This window comes from Labeo rohita, chromosome 2, assembly GCF_022985175.1.
Source record: "Labeo rohita strain BAU-BD-2019 chromosome 2, IGBB_LRoh.1.0, whole genome shotgun sequence".
Taxonomy (NCBI): domain Eukaryota; kingdom Metazoa; phylum Chordata; class Actinopteri; order Cypriniformes; family Cyprinidae; genus Labeo; species Labeo rohita.
The window spans coordinates 5,412,309-5,430,097 of NC_066870.1; the positions used below are offsets into that span (position 1 = coordinate 5,412,309).

At 37.9% G+C, this 17,789-nt stretch overlaps 2 protein-coding genes across 3 annotated transcripts; both read left to right on the forward strand.

Moving 5' to 3' along the window:
* The first annotated feature begins 5,988 nt into the window (after nt 1-5,988).
* Nucleotides 5,989-11,126, forward strand: pfn2a (profilin 2a). Of its 2 annotated transcripts, none has more exons than XM_051138456.1 (3): nt 5,989-6,387; nt 7,434-7,626; nt 8,536-8,945. In XM_051138456.1, the coding sequence occupies exons 1-3, from the start codon at nt 6,259-6,261 to the stop codon at nt 8,631-8,633; spliced, it is 420 nt and encodes a 139-aa protein (XP_050994413.1). In that variant the 5' UTR covers nt 5,989-6,258; the 3' UTR covers nt 8,634-8,945. The 2 variants fall into 2 exon arrangements, with proteins under 2 accessions (XP_050994413.1, XP_050994405.1); XM_051138448.1 differs by having other exon boundaries at nt 5,996-6,387; nt 8,890-11,126.
* A 440-nt stretch (nt 11,127-11,566) lies between these two features.
* On the forward strand, nt 11,567-17,725 carry LOC127176626 (uncharacterized). Its single transcript, XM_051128399.1, has 7 exons — nt 11,567-11,951; nt 13,965-14,141; nt 14,220-14,338; nt 14,413-14,572; nt 14,653-14,768; nt 16,825-16,998; nt 17,507-17,725. The coding sequence occupies exons 2-7, from the start codon at nt 13,970-13,972 to the stop codon at nt 17,723-17,725; spliced, it is 960 nt and encodes a 319-aa protein (XP_050984356.1). The 5' UTR covers nt 11,567-11,951; nt 13,965-13,969.
* Nucleotides 17,726-17,789: the final 64 nt, after the last annotated feature.

Below are 17,789 nucleotides of genomic sequence, written 5' to 3' on the forward strand. Positions count from 1 at the left end.
AAGGTTTCCACTATTATTGTCGACGCAAAAATAATAAAGATCACTATATGGTAAGTTAAATCACAGATTATCTATCTATCTATCTAACTATCTATCTATCAAAAATATCTATTTTTATTGTACACTACCAGTCTAAAGTTTTTGGACAGTAAGTTTTTTTTAATGTTTATTATTATTATTATTATTATTATTATTTATTTTATTTATTTATTTATTTATTTTTTTTTTTAAGAAGAAGAAGAAGTATCTTGTGCTCACCTGCATTTATTTGATCCAAAGTACAGCAAAAAAACAAAAACAAAAAAAAACTAAGTGAATCATTTTTTGCTATTTGAATGTAGTTTAAACTGAAATTTATTCCTGTGATTTCAAAGCTGAATTTTTTTGCATCATTACATTAGTCACATGATCCTTCAGAAATCATTCTAATATTCTGATTTGCTGCTCAAAAACATTATTATTATTATTATGTTGAAAACAGCTTTTCAGGTTTCTTTGATAAATAGAAAGTTCAGAAGAACAGTATTTATCTGAAATAGAAATCTTTTGTAACATTATAAATGTCTTTATCGTCACTTTTGATCAATCTGAAGCATCCTTGCTAAATAAAAGTATTGATTTCTATAATTTCTTTCCCAAAATAAATACATAAATAAAATAAAATAAAAATACTGACTCCAAGCTTTTGAGTGGTATAGTGTATAATGTTACAAAAGCTTTTAATTTCAGATAAATGCAGATCTTTGGATTTTTCCATTCATCGAAGAATCCTGAAAAAAATGTACTCAACTGTTTTAAATATTCATAATAATAATAATAATAAATGTTTGTTTCTTAAACAGCAAATCAGCATATTAGAATGATTTCTAAAGGATCATATGACACTGAAGACTGAAGTAATGATGCTGAAAATGTACCTTTAAAATCACAGGAATAAATTACATTTACTTAAAAATCAGTTATTTTAAATAGTAAAAGAATTTCACAATATTAATATTACTGCTTTTGCTGTATTTTGGATTAAATAAATGCAGACTTGGTGAGCAGAAGATACTTCTTTTAAAAAAAAAAAAAAAAACATTAAAAATCGTACTGTTCAAAAACGTTTGACTGGTAGTGTATATTATTTATTTATTTTATTATTATTTTTTGTATAGATGCATTTGTGCAGTGGCGTTGTGCAGAATAGCAACTCTGACCAGTAGGGGGAGTATCTGCATTCTGCACACACTGATTCTTCGGATTTCACTCCATTGCTTGAACATTCTGGAATCCTCTATTAGCACTATTTTATATTTTTTTTTCGTCCAAATGATCCAAACATACAATAATTGCCTTTTCTACATGTCAGGTATACTATAGAAATAACGTGCAGTAAATCCATGACCATTAACCTACTTTGAGGAAAAGCAGGAAGTGGTTTAACTCAACAGTGAGGAGCCTCCCATCTTGTGGATTTTTCAAAGATTTTTGGCATGTCCAATTCATGAAGCTCCACTTTTATTACATTTTAGACCATGTGTTTTTCACAAAGATTGTAGTAAAATCAGTCACTTTTATGTGCATTACATCCTTATCCTTCAGCCACCTTTTTTACCCTTGTGCCTAATCCAAACAATGCAACACACTTTTTTAGTTTTTTAACTTTATCTTAAGTTGTCTGTTGAATTTAGAGGAGTGACACGGTCAGGTGATAACAATAGCCTAATGTTCTTTGGCTTTCTTGAAAAAGGCAGTTGAGATAACAGGACTGTAAGCAATGGGCGTGTCTCCCGAATGACTAGCCTGTAAATATTAATATGTCATGGTTTTGTTGTCTCACTGTTTGCCACATGATCTGTCCTGACATGACAATGGATGTCAATGGTGAATCACCACCCTGCTGAGGTGACTGTAGAAGTTGTATGCCTCTGTGTGAAAAGGGAAAAAAAAACATAAGGAAAAGTCATCAACATTTAACTTTTAGGTTTTCATTTAATTGGTTAGATTAAATGACAACATTTGTCATCTGATATAACAGATTTCCTTGTTTAATTTGATATAACGTTTGCTTAACATTCACAAATGATATAAAACAAAATGGAAATATAATAGCTGACCTGATGGGGAGGGAACTGCTTTCTCTATTTACTTACAGGACTAACAAAGATTTCACAAAATATGGCAGTGATTATAAGCTGACGTTTGACACAGTTGTGACTAACACACACACAAATGCTTATAATGAAATGGACTGGAGGTGGGGGGAGACTTCAGTACGGTGTTAAAATGATTTTAACATGATTATAAATTATAAGTAGCCTAACCTTATTAACAAAATAAATGAATGTCCGAACTAAACTGATCAGGTTTTCTATTAGTGTTACACATGGGTTACACCAGGGGTGCTCAACCCTGTTCCTGGAGATCTACCTTCCTGAAGAGTTCAGCACCAACCCTGATCAAAGACACCTGAACCAACTAATTAGGATCCGAAGGAGCACTTGATAATTACAGACAGGTGTGTTTGATCAGGGTTGGAGCTAAACTCTGCAGGGAGGTAGATCTCCAGGAACAGGGTTGGGCACCCCTGGGTTACACTATGGTTTCTGTGTGTCCTGCACTCTGTGTTGCCTTGAGCCGCCTCTCAGATGACGTCATGTTCCTCTTCATCACAGGCCACCAGTAACATGATATTTGACATTTAAAAATGTGCCTGTATTTAAAAACAAATATAGGTAAATGTGAATCCATTCTGACCCATATTTGCGGTACTAAAACAAAATTCCCTTTGTAAAGTTCTATGTACTTGTATAACTTCTTTATTTCTTCTGAAAAATGTAAATGAAGATATTCTGAGAATATATATATATATATATACAGTACTGTGCAAAAGTTTTAGGCCACTAGTATTTTCACCAGCTAAAAAATGGTTTAAAGTAAGTTAAAGCTCCACACTGATCTAATCTCATCATCATCCAGTCTGTCTCTGGAATGACATTAAGACACAGAACAAACTGAAACAGAGTAAATCCAGAAGAACTGTGGCAACGTCTCCAAGATGCTTCAAGAGACCTACCTGCAAAGCTACCTGAAAAATTTTGTGCAAGTGCACCTAGGGCAAAAGCTGCTGTAAACGCAAAGAATGGTCACACCAAATGTTGATTTCATTTAGTTAATAGAAGGTAATTGATAAAGAAAATCTATTTATGACAGCATCCTCATTTTACAGCATTTTTACACAAGTGCCTAAAACTTTTAACAGTGCTGCGGCTTTGCAGGTAGGTTTCTTCAAGCATCCTGGAGACTTTGTCACAGTTCTTCTGGATTTAGTCTGTCTGAGTTTGTTCTGTTTCTTCATGTCATTCCAGACAGACTGGATGATGATGAGGTCAGATCTCTGTGTATATATGTATATATATATATTATTGTTTTTTTTTGGTCCATATAATGGACATCAATCATTGATATTGCATACCATTATAGTTTTTATTTTATAAAGTTAAAAAGGTTTGAAAAATGTGAAATTTGTATTTAGTTTTAGTTAAGTTTTAAATATTTAATTGTGTGTTTTTTCATTTTTGTTAGTTTAGATACATATATAGTTTTTATTATTTTTATTTTAGTTTGTTTTTGTCATTGTAGCACATTAAGTTAAACTAAATAAAAATTATAAATGTTGCCTTGGCAAATAGATGACCAAAAATATGTTTTATTATTATTATTATTATTTTAAATGTTTTTAGTAGTTAGCCTAACTACAGTAACACTGGGAAGTCTGTGGTAGTCAAAACTGCTTGGTTACCAACATAGTTTAAAATATTTTCATTTGTGTGTCATACAGCTCTGGAAAAACACAAGGGTGAGTAAATGACGTCTGATTTTTTTTTTTTTTTTTTCATTTCTGGATAAACTATCCCTTTAATTTAGACTTTCCTGAAATATCACAACACTTCATGTGGAAAAATATAACAAAAGTTATTCATGAGCCATGACGAGAAAATAAAATAAACCAATTTCCACACTTTATGTTAAAAAATAAGGGTTATTAAAGTAATTACATCTTGATAATGAGATTGAGCTGGCATTTCCAAGAGGTCCTCGCTGCAGCCTGTAGCACAATGACGTAGCTGGATCAAATCCAATACGTATTGGATGTTTATGCGCATGCGCTGTAGTTGGTCTCGAGTATATTCATATTTGTATTTACATTTTGCAGACACTTTTATCCACAGCGGCTTGGTCTAACGACTTGGTCTAAGTAAAGTCTAACGTAGTACATGTATCAAGGGTTTTCGTCTTTACAACTTCAAAGGTTTTTTTTAATAGCCTGAATTTCATATGTTATCGCCAGGATGCACATATCAGTGTTGTATCCATTATTATAACGATACAACAAGCACTGTAACATGATGCAAATAGCTAATTATTAAGATATAGATCACTCTGACAGAGTTAGCCTAAATGTCTTTTTGATTATATCTGTCATGTTTATTTAAATTTAACTGGGGATATTAGATTAATGCCGCTACATTATGTTTATTTACATTTTATATTATTCTAATATAGCTACAAACATTTTCAGTAATAATAAAAAACAACAACCATTAAATATATATTAAGACTTTATTAGTTTATTTTCACACTATCCTCTGATACAATACAAAACACTACAAAGGTTCCCGACCGTGGGTGCATTTATTTGTTGGACATGGGATTAACTATAAAAACCCGGTATAACTACACTGTAAAAAACAAAAAACACAATTAGTTGAGTCAACTTAAGATAATTTGTTACCCTGCTGCCTTAAAATTTTAAGTTCAGTCAACTCAAATATCTAAGTTGACACTCAGTACAATTTAACATTTCAAGTTGAATAAACTTTTTTTGAGTTGACTGAACCTAAAATTTTAAGGCAGCCAGGTTACAAATTATTCTAAGTTGACTCAACAAATTGTTTTTTACAGTGTAGGGATACCGATACTTTTAAGGCCAGAATAATCGTTATCGATACCGATACGAAATTTCTAAACTTAACTTTTAAATTATTGCATGTATTAAATTACTAAGAGTAAAACATATAATGATACATCCTTAACTTTATATTTGAAATGCATTTTAACATTTAATGTTAATATATTAACATTACTACAAAATAGAACATGGTCAATGAACTTTAAACATCAATTTAAATAAATGTAAATGCACAAATTATGTAGGTTACAATTTCAATTTGTTTATTGTGAAATGACTCAAACATAAGGTTTTTTTTTTTTTTTTTTTTTTCTGTCCTGGGCTGCCATTCCAAAAGCATCCATGCTTTCTTATGATACCTTTGGAAAACGCAGCCCTGTTTGAATGCACTGTCTGAAGTGAGAGAACGTTCTCTGTAATTGATTGGTTCTGTCTCGCGACATTTGCATGCGTTCAGATGAGCAAGAAAATAGTTCTATCCTGCACAGTTATTTGCTAACATAGGTTATACGTCTAATGCATATTGTACGCATTATTTTTTGTTAAAAACAAAAAACAAAATCACTGGTAAATAAAACACACCTTACTATAACTTTTATACTCTGTCCCGGCACAGAGAGTGAGAACGAAAAATAATATTAGATTCGTGAACAAATGATTGACAGAACTATAAGACTATCAGAGGAAAAAATACACCCCATTTTTTCATAAAGAACAAACAAAATTGTAATTAGCCCATTTTTATTAAAAAAAATAAATAAATAAAATAAACAACTTATATCCTAAAACTCTTTCATTCAAAACTACGCCATCGTTGCTTAAATAAAGTTTGAACACACTTACTAGTTTAAAATCACAGTATAATATTATTTGTGTAAGCCAATGAAACGCAACTGTATCTCGTAAATACAGTTTAATTTACATTGAATACTAGCGTCAATAACAGCCCCAATACCGCGCATGCGCGTCAGACATCCAGTACGTATTGGATCTGATCCAGCTACGTCATCGCGCTCCAGGCTGCAGCGAGGACAGAGGGTCTACTTTCGTTCAGCGTCGCAGTGGTGGTGGTGAGTCGTCTGCGCGGAAGGATATAGCACGGGACTACACCCAGGCGCTGTCTCAGTCCGTCGGCTTTCTTTCCTGCCCGAGCTGAGATTTCATACAAGCCAGCGAGCCGGACAGCACAGGAGACGCCAAAACCCTCCATCCGCACAATCCTCGCTAGACCTTTAGCACTTGTAGCGTTAAATCCACTCCAGTGGGTGTAGTTCGTCCTATATATCCTTTCAAATCACAGAAAAATGTCTTGGCAAAGCTACGTGGATAACCTGATGGCCGATGGCAGCTGCCAGGATGCCGCCATTGTTGGCTACACGGACGCCAAATACGTTTGGGCATCGTCAGAGGGTGGTACTTTTAGCGGTATAACGGTAAGATTTTGCTAAATTAGCACCCGTGGTGAAGTTAACACCTCGTTTTCATTGAATTCGGGGTGTAATTTGTGTGTTAGGACGAGCGGAGGGAATCGGGTGTTAGCAAGCTAGTCAGTATTAGCACGCGTGCACGGGGAGCCGGTCTCGTGCCTAGCGGCAGCTAACGGTTTCAGAGCATGCGTTATAATAAAACGAACACTTGTTATCGTGTTTATTAATAGCAAAGCTGCAACTGTACAACCGAACTTTGTTTTTCTTTTTTCAAACAAAAGCGAACAAGCGGAGTGAATGAAGTGTTTCTGCTGAATGGATCGAGGCCCAGATGAAAGCACAGGGCTGTGGCCACGGCCTCTAGACTTCATTACTCATATCACAATGAAGCACATTATGCTTATCTAAAAACCCTATTCAAAGTGCAACCGCTGTATAGCCGAACCCCCATAGCAAGTTTTCTTCAAATTTCATCGACTTTTATTTGGTGTAAACGCGCCCGGCTCTGATTAAATCACACATTTCCTTTTGCATTATTCAGCAATATCGATTTTTGCCATATCTACGCGTGGTGCATTGTGTTTTTATATTTCACAAGTCCTTCAAATGCACAGATCCCCTCGCTAGATTGGTAATAAGCCCCGGATTCTTTCAGAGATCGGACTCGGTCTGATCAGTCTTGAGATTAGCTGCAGTCTTAGGCCATGAGAGGAGGAAGTTCAGACAGTGGCGCCTGTGCTTCAAGTTTTTCCCTACAGGAACACAAAGATGGCGTCCTGTCGCCTGTGAATGCTCATTCTTTCCCGCATCACACTCTTAGTATTAAAGCATTTAGAGCTATTATGTTTTTTTTTAAATGGTGCAACCTAAATTGCTAATATTTTGAATATTCCTATAGTGGGTCAGATTGGTCGCACTCATGCCATGCAGATGCATGCAAATAATCCGTTCAGGTTTTCTACAAAAGCATGGTTCCTATTGTGATTACTTATAGTTTGTATACCGTGTGTGATATAAAATATATATATATTTTTTAATGCTTCATTTTTCAGCCTGATGAAATCGATGTCATTGTCGGCAAAGACAGAGAGGGCTTCTTCACCAGTGGGCTGACCCTAGGGAAAAAGAAGTGCTCTGTGATCAGAGACAGCCTTCAGGTGGAAGGGGACTGGACAATGGACATCAGGACAAAGAGTCATAATGGAGAGCCGACATACAATGTTTCCATAGGCAGAGCTGGCAAAGGTAAACTATACATGTAAAACATTTAATTTAGCACACAGTTATATTCAGATCACCCCCGAAAAGCACTTGATGCTTTTATCATTCATTTTAATAAGAATCTGTCTTTTCAGAACAGTTATAGATTAGCTATTTTAGAAAAATGACCCTTAATGCTAAGATGTGCCCACTCATACAGTCTGCCTTTGTGGTCCTCTTTTTGAAAATAAGGATAAACAGACATGGAAGGTATAGTTTTAAGCCAGTGCGATCTTCTGTCCCCCACTCCTCCCAAGAGCTGGATTTCAGCGCTGTGCATGTACAAGCTTTTCTCGATCTAACAGTGTGAGACTTTCCTTCACCTTCTCACCGTTTAACGAATTCGGGCCTGGGCTATCAATCATTCGGTTGTGCGGTAAACACCCCTCCACACCCTATTATCCATGTTAAATAAATCATCAGGGCGCAATTCAAGTAGACACTGATTATTTGCACAATCCAAATGGTAAGTTTTAAAGATCAGACATTCGCAACCAAAATTGGGTGGCGTGTTTTAGCACGTTTGATATAGCGTCAACGTGGTCCCGTTAAAAAAAATTTAGCTGCAAGGTAACTCTGTTTCAAGGGAATTGGGGTGTGTGGGGTGAGTCGAAGGTCCTTTGGAATGTGGCAGCGTCAAATTCCTTTTCCTATTTCCTCTTTCCTGTACACTAAAATGTGTCACTACAAAGCTCAAGCAGCCAGCTTCAGAGCTCCTTGACAAATCACTTTCCTCTACTCGGTTGCTTTTAATGGTGAAGCGCATGTGCATGCAAACACTTCTGATTGCAATTGTGATTCTCTTTCTCCTCTGTTTCATGATTGTTCCCTTTTTCCCCCCCCCCTAACCACCGCGCTTCTCAACTTTCCCCTTTTCTATTTCTTCTCTTTCAGTCTTGGTTCTTGTAATGGGCAAAGAAGGGGTCCATGGAGGCGGATTGAATAAGAAGGCATACTCAATGGCAAAATACTTGAGGGATTCAGGGTTCTAATGTAATTAAGCTTGTTTAGTTTCACTTGAGGGACAGAAAGAAGAAAGAAGTTTGCTGTTAAGCTTTCTCCTTCAAGCAGTTAATGTCTTGAAAAAATTTAATAGCAATCAAGGAAAGAATGGTGATAATATCCTATAATGTCCCCGTGTCATCGGGGGGAAAGACTTTTCTTTTTTTTTTTTTTTTTTTTTTTTTTTTTTTTTTTCTTTTCAGTTTTGTTCATTTGTCGTCTTTTTTCTTTCCTTATGTACTCCAGTGTTGGTTATAGTCATGGGAAAGGAAGGTACCCACGGAGGATCGCTCAACAAGAAAGCATTTGGCATGGCTGAGTACCTAAGGAAAGTTGGATACTAAAGCAGCCCCTTCCCATCCATCCACACAGCAGCTCACTTTAATACACCGCACCACACTACCCACCCCACCCTCATCCTCGCCCCCTTTTTGTCAACTTGACAACACTACCAGAAACAGTTAGTAGATGCATCGTTGTCTCTCCAAGTATATCTGTCCATTTTTTTTTTTTTTTTTTTTTATTTTTTTAAAGTTTTCCTTTTGCTCCGTGTCCTTTAGTTTTCTGAGTTTCGACATCTTTATTTTGTGCCACAGTAAATCAAGCATGTTGGTTTTATGAAGGTTCAATCACAAACACTACTGTACATACCATAGATGTAAAATGAAGAATTTTTAAAAAAAATTGGACGACCCATTGAGTTTGTGTAAATTCCCAAGTAAATGAAGTCACTACACAGTCCAATTTTTTTCCTTAGGCACTGCTAATGAACCAGCTTAAGATAGATTGACGCCTCTCAAGTGCTTTGAGCCCTTGCTGAGCTCTCATGGTCTTCCTTGTATACAGCATGTCCAGGATGGAAAAAGTGCATGCATATCTTTTAGGTCAATATCATCGTTTTCCAGTAACTAACTACACACCACCTCGTCTCAGCTTTGAGAATGAAGTTAACCAGTCACGTAACCTTTTTTTTTGCTTATTATTATTATTATTATTATTATTATTATTATTATTGTTTTTATTTTCTTTTCTGAATTCATTTAGTAAGCACCCCTGGCCCCCTGCCCTCGTGAACTGCACCACCTAGCCCCGGCTACTATTATATGCCCTGTACCTTCTTTAGTTTGAGAACCTTATATCAAATGCTTTTGCTGTTGTATTTGGATGTGGTCTTGTAAGTCATTGGTCTAATGTTGGAATATTTTGAGTGTGGTGGCAGATCAGCATTTACAAGGTTTGGGTTAAGTTGTTCCCCAAGAGCCTTTGCATCCCGGACTCTGTATGGACATTCCATCGCTACAATAGCTCAGGCACTTATAATTGTTGTTTGCCAGCTCCTGTAAAATGTATTTCTTTTTGTTTGTCCTTTTTGTTTTTGTTTTTTTGTTTTTTCCTTTTTTTTTTTTTTTTTTAAGACAAAAAGTGCTGCCATCCCAATGTACATCTGGTTCTGTTCATTTCCCTTTGGGTTCTCTAATAGGACCAATTTTTTTTTGTTGCATCCGGTGGGATTAAAAGAAGTGCTCCAAACTATTGTTGTGAAGGATGACTGCTAGCTTCATCTGTTGCTGACTTTATATAACACTAAATTTTCAACACTTCAAATACACAATGTAACACCAAGTTCATTTCAATAAAACACTATTACTGGCTTAACAGTTTGAAATTAAAAAATGTATGTTAACTACCTGAGAGTTCCTCTCATGAATGTCTTGAATAGATGAAATGGCAGTCTTATTGTTAACATGTCACCTCAAAAATTCTTAAACATTTTTGACTTTTAATCTGTTCTTTTCAAGAATGAAACCATTTGGAAGTCATTGCCTTGTAAACTACTTAATTGCGATGTATCAAACTGTCATAGCACGGTACAAATGCTTCATTAAATAGACAAAAAAAAAGATACTGAAGTAAACTGTGTACACTAACTTTTTCTGGGATATGGTGGTATTAGTTGGAAAAAGACCACTAGTCGAAGTCAGTTGTATTGTGGAAACTTGTTAAATAAAGCTGTGTATCCTGTGCCATAATGTAGATCTGATCTGTTGCTACTGTGAGATGGATTTTAACTGCTGCCTTGTGAGGAGTCAATTCTTCAGTGGCACCTTTGGGATATTTGGCGTAAATTCAACCTCCAGGGCATGTGGAAAATGTACAGATTAAAGAAAAGCATCAAATTATGTCCAATTCTCTCCCTTCTTACATTTGACCAGCTGATATTCAACTCGATTTGCGTGGAAGGAAAGAAAAAAAAAAAAACAAATGCCATGATTTAACCACCTTGTTTACAGACAGATCAAATAAACCTATTCCAACCAGAAAAATGATTTTGTTCACTTGTTTGTCTTCAAGCATCTTTGTATCAATCTGTAGCAAATAAAGTCAACAAGTGACAGTGTAGGTGATGGTAGGTATCAGAAAATGACTTGTTTAGAATGTGAACTTCCATATTGTTGATATTAAAGATGATTTTTTTGCTTTCAGTGCTCACTAAGCCTCATTAATTTGTAATTTTTATGGGTAGACCTGAAGGGGTCGCTATAATCACAAACATTCAGAACCTCAGATGACTCTGTTTAATCCTATTGCCAGTAAAATTGGCTTATCAGATATGAAGTATGCGCTTCACATCACAACATCTAATTTGGCACTTGAGGATACCATCTAGTCTTGAAACTGGAAAATATATGCAATATATATACATAACAAAATAGAATTTACACTTAAGTGTGTGTGTGTGTATATATATATATATAGATATATACACACACACACACACACACATGTCATATGGGTGCATAAGTCTACATACATAGCCCATGCATGCATCCCTTCATTCCCCTCACTAGGCAGCTTAACAGGTGCGTCTGATTTACCAGACATGCACTAATTGTAGTCGTAAGATCTTATATATATCAGATGCTTGAAATGAGCCGGGTTTTTGCGACACACTGCAGTAGTGTGGTGCGTATGCAAAACGGTCTTGTGGAATGGCGTTTAACGAGAAACAAATCCTGACGTGTTTTCTTTTTATTTGGTTTAGCTTTATTAAAGTTCGTGGTTTTGTGGTGTTTAATGAGGAAAAAAGTCTTGATTCAGCGGGCTCTTTTAATAAGAATGCACGGACAAGGGAGTCATTTGATCAAGGGCACGAGACGCCAAAATCTGGAGCACAGGCTGGCCGCCTTCTCATTTGGCAAGATCAAGCTTCAAAAGCACATGGTAGTGGTGGTGGGAGTGTCAGTTTTTCTCGGACCTCAATTCTCACAGTCAAGCCGATGACAACGCATACCAATCAGATGATTCAGGTAATGATGTCCCTGTGATTTGCTGAATGCATTAAAGTCAGGTTTTTTTTTTTTTTGTTATTTCATATCGTTAGTTATTCAAAACGTCTTTGATTCTTAAAGGAACACTCCACTTTTTTTGAAAATGGGCTCATTTTCCAACTCCTCTAGAGTTATACAGATGTTTTACCGTTTTCGAATCCATTCAGCCGATCTCCGGGTCTGGCGGTAGCACTTTTAGCATAGCTTAGCATAGATCATTGAATCTAATTAGACCGTTAGCATCACGCTCAAAAATGACCAAAGAGTTTCGATATTTTTCCTATTTAAGACTTGACTCTTCTGTAGTTACATCGTGTACAAAACGGACGAAAATGAAAAGTTGTGATTTTCTAGGTCGATATGGCTAGGAACTATACTCTTATTTCGGCGTATGAATCAAGGAACTTTGCTGCCGTACCATAGGCGCAATGATATTACGCAGCCGTCAACTCTGCCGGCTGCAACTCTGTAGTGATGGGTCGTTCTTGAACGATTCGTTCATTTTGAACGAATCTTTAATGTGACTCGGGACGAACGGGTCGTCTCGGGGAGTGATTCGTTCAGTCGCGCATGCGCAACATCCTATTAGGTTCTGTACTGGAATTAGTTCACCTGTTTAGAGTTTTCTAAACGAGTCGTTCGTTCATCTTATGGGGCTGTCACGTGATGAACGAACGACTCAAACCCGAGGACTGGAGAGATGAACTAATCAATTCTCTTTCCGGCTCAGACTACGTTGGTTAAGCTTATTGGGGTCACGTGATGAATGAACGACTCAAACCCGAAAACTTGTCAGATAAGAGGTGAGGTGAGCGAATCATAGACTAAAGACCCAGATAAACAATGAATTAATCTTTTCTGTTTCTTATAGCATTATAGTTTTGTTTCGTTTGAAGTGTGATCAACGTTTGTGTAAGCAGTAGATGTGTTAGGGAGGTAAAACGTAGCATTTTAATTATTTTTGTTAAAATGAACGAAATGACTCGAAAAAAGATTCGTTCATTTTGCTGAACGAGACTCAAATGTCCGAGTCGGTAAAATGATCCGAACTTCCCATCACTACTGCATCTACACAAACTTAGTGCCGGTCACTTTCAGGCGCTGCGTAATATCATTGCGCCTGCTGCACCCATGGTATGGCAGCAAAGTTCCTTGATTATTACGCTGGAATGAGAGTATAGTTCCTAGCCATATCAGCCTAGAACGGGTAGATCTAGAACAGGGGTGGCGAACTCTGGTCCTGGAGAGCTGCAGCCCTGTAAAGTTCAGCTCCAACCCTAATTAAAACTCACCTGCATGTTGCTTTCTAGTAACCCTTCAGACCTTGATTAGCTTGTTCAGGTGCGTTTGATTAGGGTTGAAGCAAAACTATGCAGGGCTGCGGCTCTCCAGGACCGACGTTCGCCACCCCTGATCTAGAAGGTAGATCTCCGAGAACAGGGTTGACCAGCCGTGGCCTAGAGAATCGCAGCTTTTCATTTTCCGTCAGTTTTAGTACACAATGTAACTACAGAAGAGTCAAGTTGTAAATAGGAATAATGTCGTCGTTATGGTCATTTTTGAGCGAGATGCTATCGGTCTAATCAGATTCAATGATCTATGCCAGGGGTGCTCAACCCAGATCCTGGAGATCTACCTTCCTGCAGAGTTTAGTTCCAACCCTGATCAAACACACCTGTCTGTAATTATCAAGTGCTCCTTCAGATGCTAATTAGTTGGTTCAGTTGTGTTTGATCAGGGTTGGAGCTGAACTCTGCAGGAAGGTAGATTTCCAGGAACAAGGTTGAGCACCCCTGATCTATGCTAAGCTATGCTAAAAGTGCTACCGCCAAACCTGGAGGTCGGCTGAATGGATTCGAAAATTGTAAAACCTCAAGGGGAGTTGGACAATGAGCCCATTTTCAAAAAAAGTGGAGTGTTCCCTTAACACGGTGTTAACTTCCAGTGTGGACTTGTCTTTCTGTTCACCTTTTCTGTATCTTCTTTCAAAAGGCTGGATGAAGATGCAGCCTCTTTGGGGACAGGTTTACGGTCTAAACACCATGCACTCTCCAGCAGTAGAAAGGCTACTTGGAATGAGACCCAAGGTGGATTGTGTTGGAGATTTGATGAAATTGACAGTTCATGGACCAGAGGCTCCTTTTGGGTCCAACTTTCTTATTGACAGAGGTTTGCTTCTCATAACTTACCTTTATGTCTTGAACTTTGTTGTTTGCCTCCCCGAAAGTTATTTTTGTTCTTCTCTAGGAAGCATCCCACCACTTCCATTGTCACAGTTGCCCTCGGAGTGTGGGCATAGATTTTTGAAAACATGGAGAGACTTTGTTTTCGTTATTCCATATGATGGATGTTACGTAATGCATGAGGTTTGTGTTTACATTTAATGTAAATTAAATATAGCATGTTTTATTTCTTCTGACCTTCCCTTTTGTGTTTTTAGAGAGACACTTTTGTTCTTCCCTTACTCTGGTGGGGATTGCCCGTGAAAGTGTCTTGTTCCTCACTGACGTCGGTGAAAAGTGCGCCAACTGTCTCCTGCTACACTAACGGCATGATTGTGAGGCTGCATAGAGGAGTCTCTGAGAACCTGAAGATTAAAGGTAACAAAGCTCCATGTTCATGTGTATAGGTTGATGTAAACTTTACAGGTCTGAATTTGATTCTTTCTTCTTGAATCTAGTAATGAATGAATGGCAGCCTCTTCTGAAAGTGTCAGCTAGATGTGGATACAGCTTGGTGTCACATCCAGAAGGTTTGGTCATCCATGCCCCATATATGCCATGCACAGAGCCAAAGGTATACAAAGTGTTCTGCATTTTCCGTGAATTTCATTGTCACTCATCTTATACACTAAGGGTGTGTTCACACTTGTAGTTCAGTTTGTTTGGTTCAGTTGGTCCAGACCAAAATAGAAAATGATACATTTGTTCCTGGTCCACTTAGCATTCACACAGGCATTTTTGACAGCGAACCCAAAGATAGCCTACCAAATCTAAAGGCATAGTGATGCATTCATAACCTGTTTGGTTGGGTTGAATTACATACGTTTCGTGACGGAACTCACTCCAAGCAAAAGTGGCACCATTGGTGTATATCATCAAAGTACCCATTCACCGATCTGCTCAGCGCTGCTTTGAAGGGGTCATCGGATGCCCATTTTCCACAAGTTGATATGATTCTTAAGGGTCTTAATGAAAAGTCTCTATATACTTTGAATAAGAATTCTTAATGGTTTTGTAAAACAACACCCTTTTTACCTTGTCAAAATGAGCTCTGCAAAAATCATCTCATTCTAAGGGGTTGTTCCTTTAAATGCAAATGAGCTCTGCTTACCCCGCCCCTCTCTTCACTCTGTGGAATGACGATCTTGTTTACTTTAGCCGCATTTAGGCACGTTTAGCCGCTAAACTTCCTAACTACCACATTATAAGGAAAGGTGATCGGAAAGGTGTGCATTAAACAAGCTAAAAAAAGTAGAACTACGTTTTTATAAGCTGTCGACCCAAAAAATGAGTGTTTAAGGATACAAAAATAGAGCACAACATATCAGAGACTGTGCCCACTGGAGGAAAAATTAATCGCGACAGGAAACGATCATTATTTTGAAGGATTTTTTTCACCACCCTATGTGAACCTGAGAAAAATATATCTCCACTATTGGGCCGAACTGTTCTCTTTGCTTAACTGTTCCATTCCGTGCCGATCCGGGCCAGGCAGCACGGATATGAGCTGTGTCCGAAATCGTTCACTCTTTCACTCAGTCACTAATCCCTATGTAGTGTATGGCAGTTAAGTGGACGATGTCAGAAGGAGTGAATGAAATGAAGTGAACAAATTCGGACGATGAAGTATACATTGCGCTCGAGACTTGCAGAACATCTTCATCACATATGCTTTTATATTACATGTACCTTATTTTAGAAAATATAGCAACAACACTTAAAGTTACTTTGTATTGTAATTATACATGCATCAGTTTTTGTAATGCTTGTATGTTAATAATCATCAAATATTATTAAAATATTGTCAACAAAAACAAATACACATTAACACGTTCATTTGTATTTATTGTTTGTAGTATCTTGAAATTCTCCAAGTTTACTGGCTGTTTGATCAAATAGCACGCTTTTGCTTAGCACACACATTCTATCAGCACGGTATTTAATTGGTCTATGTTAGTGCTCCTTTTCCTTACCTACCTTTTACTGGAGAAAATATCCAGTTGAATGGCTCAACGTGAAATACCCTGACATTCACAACTATTTGTGTCTTTAAATGCTCACTTTTTTGTGGGTGGACAGTTTATAAAAATGTAGCTTTGTGGTTTTTAGCTTGTTTACTGTACACATTGTCACACAGCACACATCGTTCTGGTTTTTTGTCAGAAATGACAAGGAGGCAGCTTCCATGTCAGTGGAGAGCGTTGGATTGTTTTCACCCCTGGTGTGGTCTAAATGCATTCTGTCTCTATGCCCATGGCAGTCTAGACGAGACGAGCAAAAAGACTGATTGTTTCGCTAGGTAAGACCCTTATTCCTCGGATGGGATCATTTAGAGCCCTTTGAAGCTGCATTGAAACTGCATTTTGGACGTTCAAACTCGCAGGCACCATAAAAGTCCACTATGTGGAGATAATTCCTGAAATGTTTTCTTCAAAAAAAAAAAAAAATAATTCCTTTACAACTGAAAAAAGGCATGAACATCTTAGATGGCAACAGGGTGAGTACATTTAGGAAGCGTTCACACTTGCTCAAATGAACCACTCTAGCAGAGCAATTGCACCAGAGTTTGTTTTAATCAAACCAAACATGACGAGTGTGAACCTATCCTAAGCTTCTGCTTTACTTTACAGGATGGGATGTTCACTCTGAGCTTGGCAATGGAGAGCGAGTTTAATCTGTCCTGCCCAGCACTGTCGCTTAGTCTTCCTATAAGCACGCCTGCACGTGAAAATGGTGCACTAACTTCTATACCTCATGCTCTGGCTTCAACAACACTTATTCCCACCACAACTACTACTACTACTGCTGCTGCTGCTGCTACTACTACTACTAAAACCACTCAGCCAATACCGACTCCTACAACAAGTCCAACAACTTCCACAAGTTCAGTTCAGAAGTTGCCTACTCCTCCCCTCCCTTATTACATCCTTGGACAGCCAGATTTTAAACCTGTTCCTCCTAGTTATCCTTTTGTACTTTTTCCTCCAAACATCCCACCAACGATTGTTCCTCAAGGTCCTAAAATTGTGTCTATTACCCAGAGGCCACAAGCATCTGTTTACACAAAACGTCCTCAGACTTGGTACCCTAAGCCTGGCTTTGGTCTTATCCCTGATCCTGGTCAAAGTGCAGCTGTGCTATATCCCGGAAAACCTTTGTTGCCTCCTGCCGAGGCTCCTACTGCTCCCCCTATATCTCCCTTACTAAAACCCACAAGCATTCCCAAACGTAACTTGACTACCACCGCACCCATTGTCCCACCTGTGCAGTGGGCACCTATGTTTCCTCCCAGCAATTTGGTGTATTCTTTAGGTCTTGGAAAACCTGGACTTGCTGCTCCCTCCTCAGCAGGCTTTCCTCAAATCCCGTACTGGGTTCATCACTCCCAAACCCAACCAAGACCACCTGAACTGTATGCTCCACCAAAACCAAAGCCTGATCCACCTACACCTGCCCCTACAAGAAAGACAGGGCCACAGCTCCTCCGCTATCCGTGGTACAAACCCTTCCCGCCGCCTCGTTCAGAAATGACACCTGTTCCTACAAAAGTCCCCCAGAGTACTACAGTTTCAACCTCTGCGACTGTTGCTTCCAG